This window comes from Prunus dulcis, chromosome 6 (assembly GCF_902201215.1).
Source record: "Prunus dulcis chromosome 6, ALMONDv2, whole genome shotgun sequence".
Taxonomy (NCBI): domain Eukaryota; kingdom Viridiplantae; phylum Streptophyta; class Magnoliopsida; order Rosales; family Rosaceae; genus Prunus; species Prunus dulcis.
The window spans coordinates 3,360,424-3,369,688 of record NC_047655.1 but is presented as its reverse complement, the minus strand read 5'-3'; the positions used below and the strand labels follow the sequence as shown (position 1 = coordinate 3,369,688).

The following is a 9,265-nucleotide window of genomic DNA, read 5'->3' as shown; positions in this document are numbered from 1 at the left end:
GTCCATACTATATTTTAAATTTTTTTGACAAATCGATATCCTAAAAAAGTCATGTAGGGGAAAATGGATCGAAATCAAGTGTAGAAGGACGGTCACACTGTTTTGGCCAACTGACTTAACCCACATGTGTTATTTTACTGGACTCAACAATTTTCGTCTAAAAAATTTGAACTCATGGTGAATAAGTGGAGACTGAATTCCACTAAATCAAACGGTGATTTGCCACATCAAGTTAAAGAAAAAGAAAAAGCATGCATTCTATAATTTCTACTTGAATTAATATTTGTAGTCTCCTATCTGCACTAGAGAGCCTATGAGGTTTTTCCCAATGGGCCAATGTTAAATGAACCTTGTATTGTCTAATCCAACATGTTCTGATGCATTGATAGATATTTGATTGAGGGTTTTGTTGGTAAATTTTCTACATGCTATGAGCTCCAGTGTTTAATGAATTCACGACAAGTAGTTTATGTAGTGGAACCACCACTGCCCTGGGATGTAAATGAGGTCTTACCATCCTATATGTAACAGCATACATCCTTGTTTAGGTCAGTCGTCCGCGTGCTAGTGGAAGACTTCCAACCATATATTACATTAATAACTGAGTCTCTGAGAGTCTCTGGCTCCTGCGTGTGTGAGCCACCCGACTTAGCAAAATCTCATTCTTATGCATACTTGGTTTGGCAAAATCCCATTCCATGTATTGATATTGATCTTTTGCCCTTGCGGTGCGTTTGGTTTACTGAAAGAGAGATGAATTTCCTAGCAAGTTATCATGATCGTTTGCCGACCTGGTCATCACCAAACTAAGAAATCAGACATGCATGTCTTCTGCATTGAAGAGTGACTCCCAACTTTTTTCTTGGGTGTAACTTTATGTCAACTCTTCTGCATTGCATCTGTGGACCTAATTAATTAATTAATCAAGGAGCATAATAAGCAAGGGGTAGAGCCCCTCATGTCAAGCTTAACTATATCAGATTGGAAATTTTTTCTTGAATTGGTCTACGCAATATGCCAATACCACCAATGGGAAAGCAAAAGAACAAGCTAATATTACTTTACTTTTCTTTTTTAACGCACAAGTAAAAGCCTACATCTCTGACTTAATAAATGGCTTTATAGGTGTTCACCATGATTGCACCTCCCAAGTGAGAGATACTTCTAGCAAGTGGAACACTAGCTAGCCTTGCTATGTTTGAATCCCAAAGTATGAATTGTCAAATGTTAGAAAGACGGGAGCGACCCACTATTAACAATATTTCTATTGTATCTAATTTAATTACTTACAAAATTCAGTAGATATGGGGTTTTATTACAAAAGACCCCGATGATATTAATAGTGTAACTATTCATTATATACTGTATTTTTTTGAGAATGAGAATTCATTCATAAAATCACAGACGTACAAAAAGCGACATGATACAGTGGCCTCGTTAAAACCTTCCTAGACATTTATTTAGTTAAATTTTCATTGTAAGACTTATATTCTTCCACATGAATTCTAATAAAAAAAAATTAACTACCTAACCAGATATGTAACTGTATTTCCACTTTTAATTTTGAAGGTTAAACACTAGCCAGCAATGACATCATCTCATCTCATGTTACCATTTTTCAAAGAAAGGCCATAGTGGCCAAGTCAATATTTAACTAAGGGAGGTCCATGGTAATGATCAGTTACGGGAAGCTAAGTAGGATCCACCAACCATGGCGTTGCCCACTAATTGTGTCATAAGTCACACCCGTCAATTAGACGGGTAAACATTTCAAATCCTAATATAAAATATTTTTGCTCATCACTTTAACCTAATATGTATTTTTACTACTTTTTTTAACACTTGACATATGTTTATGGGTCTAACCATAATTAACTTTTTGCTTTATATTTGCGGAACTATAGTTATGCTCATAGACACCTGTAAAGTGTTGAGAAGGGATGGTGATAGTGTACCTTGAGTTAAAGTGGCGAATAAAAATGCTTCCAACTCTAATAGGAGGTCTCGCAAGAATAGCGACTGGCCAATTATTTTTAGAGGGAAAATACTTCCCTCCTTACCATGTAAGTAGGGGTTTCACATTCCTATCAATGGCAGTGTGACAAGGGGCGGCCCTGAGGGTGTGTAAGTAGTGCCATCGCACAGGTCCCCCGATTTTTGAGGGTCCGAATTTTTTTTACGTGTATATTATATATATACTTGAGCATGCATGAGAATAGCACAAGTGTGTATTTGGTTGAGTTGGAATTCAATGCCTTGATTTTAGTAGGCAAGTCCGTATTGTGACTTTCAAAATTTCAGGACCGGCCCTATGTGACGTGTATGCCAAAAAAATTATTTATATATTATTTATAAATTATTTTTACATATATATCAAACTGTGATTTGCAAAAAAGAGAAGTATCTCCTTACAATGAAGACAAGCAATATATTTTTAATGCATGTCTAGCAGTAAGGTTACATATTAGAACTTCAAGGTCATTTTGGCCTCCCAAAATGATATTCATGGAATCTAGCCTCTCACAATTTTTGTTGTTCTAGTAATGAGGAGGCTCGGGGGCTAAAGTCACAATTTATTACTCATTTTAGAATGTGTTGGTCACACCGTCCCAAAATATGTCGGTCACTCGATGACCATATCGTTGAATATATATACAATTGTGGGAACAAAAAAAAAAAAGTGGGAGGCTTAGGCTTATTTGGAAAGGAAAGTAACTCATGAATTCTTTTGACCAAGAAAACCACTCCTAAAAAAAAATTAATGAAAACCGCTGCTAAATGAAATATGAACGTAAGAATGCTCTCTCTCAAAACAATACTTTTGCCTTGCCATATGGCGCTCTCCCATTGGAGTGGCTAGAACCTACACACGGTCCCGTGCCACATTTCTTGTATGCTCCACCACCAGTTCGGGCTTGGGCTTGGCCTAAATTGGCCCCCACATAACCCGAACTTCAAATGTCTTAAGTCGAAATTCCGTCAATTTTAAGAGATTCATTCATGTGAGTTTTTATAATAAGACGGCTATATTAAGAGGGTGTTTTGAGGGCTTCTATTGAGCTGTCTAATAATATAAACCTCACTCCTATTTTTATCATTTGTGGCTAGATACCTAAACATAACTCATATAATCGCCACTAGATATGCTATTAATAGGTACATTATAGCATATCCTTAAAGTAGAAAATCTTCAGTAACAGAGGAGGGCGTACGTGTACTTACTCCCTCCTCACAATCACCTCATCATATGAGTAGCGTGTATCCAATAATTGATGATCAAATTTTAAGTCCTTAAAGGACGCTGAGAATTAACCATCCTAAAAAAATCTTATGAAAATGCCAAAAACCCAAGGGAGGAATGAGAATAGAGAATTACTTCTAAATCACAAACTCCTCGTAAAAGAATACTTCTCAAGATTTCTAACTCAAGTATTTGTCACTGCCATTCTTTAAAGCTTCCGTTTGGATGAACATGGGCTATTCCCATTCTTTAGATATGGGTTGAAATTTTGAGCTGGCTGGCCCACATGGTATATCATGGATGATGTCACATATGATTAAATGTAGAATATACCTTAACATGGGCTTTCTCCATCACTTGCCTTTAAGAAGATGGTTGAAATGTAGGATATGGAATTTGATGGCAAGATGATGATATTCTCTTTACCATCATTGTTTAAATTCAACCCATGCGTTTGTAGAAGCTGTAACAGAGCCCTTGGAGCTGGACAATCTAAGTAGCTGCAGCCACTAGTTTGCACACGGCTCATTCCAGAGCCATATGATGCCAAAGGCTAATAAATGCATTATTTTTGTGATACAAACGACAGTATATATTAATTTAAATTAACTCTAATTAATATTGAGGGTGATCCAAACTTAAGTGTAAGGGGTCACACTCACTTACATGGCTACACTACTAGAAAACCTCAAAAAGAGCCACCGATGATTCTAAACCAATAATAGCATAGGCCACAACGTACCCGTGGCCTAACTCTCGTCTACATAAATACCCTTCTTATTAAGTCTAAAGTCTTGGTCTCAAGTCTCTTATTAGATTATTCTCTGTGTCAAATGATTTTGGGTTACATCTTACAATGATAATAGTCTCACGAGCATTTAATTATAAGTGTTTTGTTTTAATAAATGAAGCACTTATAATTAAATGCTCGTGAGACTATTATCATTGTAAGATGTAACCCAAAATCATTTGACACCGAGAATAATCTAATAAGAGACTTGAGACCAATACTTTGATAAATAATCAAAATTAAATTCAATAGGTTCACATGTCATTTTTTGAGTTTGTTTATAAAAATTAAATGGTGTAGAGTTTATTTATAGTTTTAGCATTAAGAATAGGTATATGACTAAATATCTCTAAATTCATTGCTTTTATGTTTCTAAATTCTAGCTATCACATTCGCATAAAAACCATTAATTGTAAATGTGGTGGTCGATGGACAACCACATTGTATGATTACAACCACTAAATAATGCATGATGAAAAGGAAATCAACCTTTTTATGTTCCCACAAAACCACAAAACACACCCACACACACACACACACCCCCCCAACCAACCCAAAACCGCCCCACCACCACCCCCCTCCCCCCTCCTCTTTATTGGTTGCAAATGACGACAATTAATGTTCGAGATTTTTTTTTTTTTTTTTTTGGGAATGTTCGAAATTTATTTATTTATTTGGGAAAAATAAGTGATAATATGTTATTGATGAATAAAGAAAAATACAAAGTAACTATGTGTCGAATATGGGTAAATCTTCTTCATTGACCAAACACAACAACATGTTGAATTGATTTGAAGAGAATCACGCACAACCCAAACAATGACTAAATCCCTGATCCAGCAACTGGCAACCAGAAGCACACGTATTCAGACATACAATACAAATCCGCCGCACAACTGCATAAACGACAAATCCATATCAAAAGCAAAAAACCAAAAATAAATAAAAATCCTAAATATTAAAACAAAACTAAGAAACAGGACCATCGCTCCACATCTTTCGGGCAACCCGAAGAAAATCATAACGCCATACCGGCTAAACCTATAGTCATGCATTGGCTAAATCCAAACCCAACGCAACTAGACATCTTCCCCTCTTTAGAGCTCCAAACTATGTTGAAGGGAGCCAAGTCCTTGTGTATGTGGGCCAAAATACGGTGGGTATGAGAGTGGAGGAGGTAGGGAAGGAGGCCGCCAAATCTCATAGGGAGCAACGGATAAGATTTTTTTTCCTTACGATGTGTTTGGATGAGGGAAATAAACTTGGAATTTTTACTAAAGTCAGAATTTCTAAATTGACATGAACCAATTCCTGTCTTTGGATAAAAAAAACATAGAAATTTAGAAATTCCACTGGGATAAAACATGGAATTTGGAAATCATAAATCTCAACTTTAAATTCTATCTAAAAGTAGTCATTTCTAAAATCCCAAGAGAGTTTGAGTTTTTAAAAAAAAATAACTTTACAAATAAAGGTTAGATTCCGTGTTTTAAATCCGTCACTCAAACAAGAAACTTTACAAATTCTAGAACATTAATTTATGTCATTTTAAATTCCGTCATTTATAAAATCCTTTGTACTTTTAAATTTCCTCATTCAAACACATTATTAGAGTTTTCTCAGACAGTGATAAGTTGACAATTTTTTTTTACAGGTCTAGCCAAATGTTGGATTTTTATTTTCTAACAAATTATACAAGCGAACTATTTAATCGAATATACTCGTCACTAATCAGCTAAGTATTTTTATTATTACTTTTTAACAAATACTCGTCACTAATCCCCTAACTCCACCCTATTCCGAATACGGGAAATTACCTATAGAATAGTTACTTAGCTAATCTTCAAGTTGACTTGATCATAGGGTCAAATGGTTATTAACCAATTGCTGTATAACACTAGAGTTGACTTGATTAGAGGACACTTTGATTTCAATAAGCATGTCTTGTTTTTATTTTTTATTAACAGGAAAAAGGCATATATGAACTTAAAACTTTTTCTGACATTGAGGCGGGAAGTGGCATTTGAACTTGTTCGAGTGCATGTATAACATTTGTCGTCAGAAATGGTGGTGTCGAAACCCATCCACACCAGCATCAAAACCCACCTGCACCACCGGCGTCAAAACTCCAGAACAAACAAAAGAGGTAATCATACATGAAGAAACAAACCAATGAAAAATGAAAGGGAAAACTATGTTCCAATAGTATGCAAGTAGAGAAACGTGAACCAATAGTGTACAATTAAACAAACAAATTATATTGTTTGTGGGTTACCAATAGTATGCGATAAGGGAAACGTGAGACCATCCCCTTCCACAACAAGAACCAAAGGCTATATAGCCTATGATATTTTCCACACACAAAGATGCCAAAATTACTCTCACACGTTTATAGTAGAATTCAAATCATAAGTCAAATTGATATACAAATAAATAACCAAATCATATCAAATCATAATCAATGTTAAGTTAAGTTCTTTTCCAGAATGTTAAGGGAAAACGATTTTGAAAGAAAAAGAATATTACGGTAGTACGATCACGTGGTATATTTTATACACATGTAAATATAAGTGGATATTTATTGATACCATTTCCTAAAAAGGGAAAAATAAACTATGCCGTCTACCCATATTATAACACATGTACAAGATGTACCATGTGGTTAAACTACCGTAGTATTGATGCTATTCCCTGAAAAAAAGGAAAGAGACATTGAATTAGAAAGTAAATCAACCTGGAACTTTTCCTTCTTTGTTTTTCCATGTAATGATGGGTTGAAATTGTTAATACGTACAAAGTCAAAAATACAATCAAAGGAGAAAATAAAGGAATTAAACAATAAGCAAAGTAGAAAATAAATGTTCAATTATATTTTCCTAATATAAACAAAACCTATCTCAGTGGTTACACACTTGAAACTAAGGATATAGCTCCTCCCTCTGTTGTTATATGTCACTTGTAACTCTCATTGATCAAACGGACATAAAAACTCTTGTGGTCACTCTCGTTTTGCCAGAATTTCTGACTTACTGCTTACTCTTTTCACACAACACCTCTCTCCTCCTACCTCCTCTCCAAAGCCTAACAAATAGGTACACCACGCTTTATAAACCAATCTTCTGCAAAGCAAAAAATAGTTTCCACTCCAACTCTCTTAATATATTTATCCTATCATGTCTTCTTCTTCTTCTTCTTCTTCTTCAACAGCTCTCCAATGGCTAAGCCTTGTGGGAATAATATGGCTCCAATCCATCAATGGAACCAACACCAATTTCCCAGCTTACTCATCACAGCTCAAAAACGTCCTCTCCATGTCCCAAATACAGCTCAACAATCTGGCCTTTGCCTCTGATGCTGGAAAGCTCTTGGGTTGGTTTTCAGGCATTGCTGCTATCTACTTACCCCTTTGGCTTGTTCTTTTGATCGGTTCGTTTCTCGGGTTAATCGGCTATGGCATCCAGTTCCTCTTCATCACAAACCAAATCCCATCTCCCTCCTATTGGCTGATTTTCTTCCTCACTGTTCTTGCTGGCAATAGCATCTGCTGGATCAACACTGTCTGCTATGTTGTCAGCATTAGGAACTTCCCATGTCACCAGCAGATTGCTGTGGGGATAACAACAAGTTACCAAGGACTGAGTGCCAAGATCTACACAGATATTGTTGGTGCTGCATTTTCTTCCTCGCCTCAGAGAAAAGCCAAGGCCTATTTGCTTCTGAACGCTCTGTTGCCACTTGGGGTCGGCGTTGTCGTGGCGCCGTTGGTTAGAAACATTAATGTAATGGAAAGACCAAGAAACATGAAAGCTGGGTTTATTTCGATGTTTCTGATAACAATTGCCACCGGAATCTACGCCGTGATCAGCAGTTTAGGGTCGATTTCTAGCGGGTTAACTCCCCTGAAAAATGCGATAGGTACCGGTGTGTTCCTATTGGCCCCTTTGGGAATTCCAATTGTTGAGAAAATGAGAGAAAATTTGTCAAGAAAATGGAACTTAAACAGAGAGAGAAGAGTGTATAGTTACACCATGGAGGAGAATAACAATGGTATAGGGAGCTTAGAAATTGGGGCAGTGAAAGAGGGAGAAGAGTTAGATGGTAGGCAGGTTCATGAGCCTTGTGTTAGGGAGGAGATTGGAGTGAAGTTGATGGTGACAAGGCTAGATTTTTGGTTGTATTTCTTTGTGTATTTTTTCAGTGCAACACTTGGGTTGGTGTTCTTGAACAACTTGGGACAGATAGCAGAGTCCCGTTGCTCATCCAGGACTTCATCTCTGGTCTCTCTATCCTCTTCTTTCGGGTTCTTTGGGCGCCTCATGCCTTCTCTTCTAGACTACTTCTTCTCAAGGTAACCCCTCCCTTGATCATATCTCATATGTCTCGTATGTTATATTGTCAGACAATCAATTGGCACCACACATTAAAACAAAAACTCAGCGTATAAATGGTCTGAATTGAGCCTCCCATAACAAGAAAATATGTTATACTGTGTGACCAGAGAACATAATTTTAGTAAATTTATATTTTAATTTTTTTCTTTTTCAGGAGCAAGTATATGATTTCAAGGCCGGCGTTGATATTGGCATTGGTGGTTCCAATAGGAGGGGCTTTCTTCTTGCTTCTCAACCCAGCAAGCTTCTCCCTTTTCCTCGGCACAGCCATTATAGGAGTGTGCACTGGAGCAATAACTTCAATTGCAGTCTCCATAACAACAGAGCTGTTTGGGACCAAGAATTTCTCTGTGAACCACAATGTGGTGGTGGCCAATATATCAATAGGGTCCTTTGTTTTTGGCTACTTGTCCGCTATTATTTACCGCAAGGAAGGAAATCAAGAAGATGGGAGGTGCATGGGAATGGCTTGCTACAGAAGCACTTTTGTCATCTGGGGTTCTCTTTGCTTTCTTGGGGCTGGCCTAGCTTTAGTGCTTTTTGCACGAACACGAAAATTCTACTCCCAAAAATCATAGAATCTGTTTATTATTATTTATTTAATTTTTTTTTTTTTTTTACAAACATTAATAGCTGGTGTACAGGGATGACGAACTGGCCATGTTGGTATTTATTGCATCCCAAAAAGGAAGACAAAACAAAAGAAAAGAGAAGCAATTACAGTATAGGAGGTAGTTAGATGTTGATCTAGCTCTTTAGGTAGTAGCTAGCTCATGACCAACCTTTGTTGTTTGTTACACATGTATTATTAAGAAGTTTTGTAGCATCATATCCATTTTCCCA

General features: G+C 36.6%; 1 protein-coding gene across 1 annotated transcript; it reads left to right on the top strand.

Annotated features, from left to right (window-relative positions):
- Positions 1-7,158: 7,158 nt before the first annotated feature.
- Positions 7,159-9,265, top strand: LOC117633095 (protein NUCLEAR FUSION DEFECTIVE 4). The gene is made up of 2 exons (XM_034366777.1): positions 7,159-8,379; positions 8,577-9,265. The coding sequence occupies exons 1-2, from the start codon at positions 7,205-7,207 to the stop codon at positions 8,998-9,000; spliced, it is 1,599 nt and encodes a 532-aa protein (XP_034222668.1). The 5' UTR covers positions 7,159-7,204; the 3' UTR covers positions 9,001-9,265.

What these genes read in the sequence shown, in the direction of transcription:
- LOC117633095 (XM_034366777.1), top strand. Translation starts at nt 7,205, where the DNA reads ATGTCTTCTTCTTCTTCTTCTTCTTCTTCAACAGCTCTCCAATGGCTA. An exon ending in CTAGACTACTTCTTCTCAAG is followed by an intron (nt 8,380 to 8,576) that starts GTAACCCCTCCC and finishes TTTCTTTTTCAG; the next exon opens with GAGCAAGTATATGATTTCAA.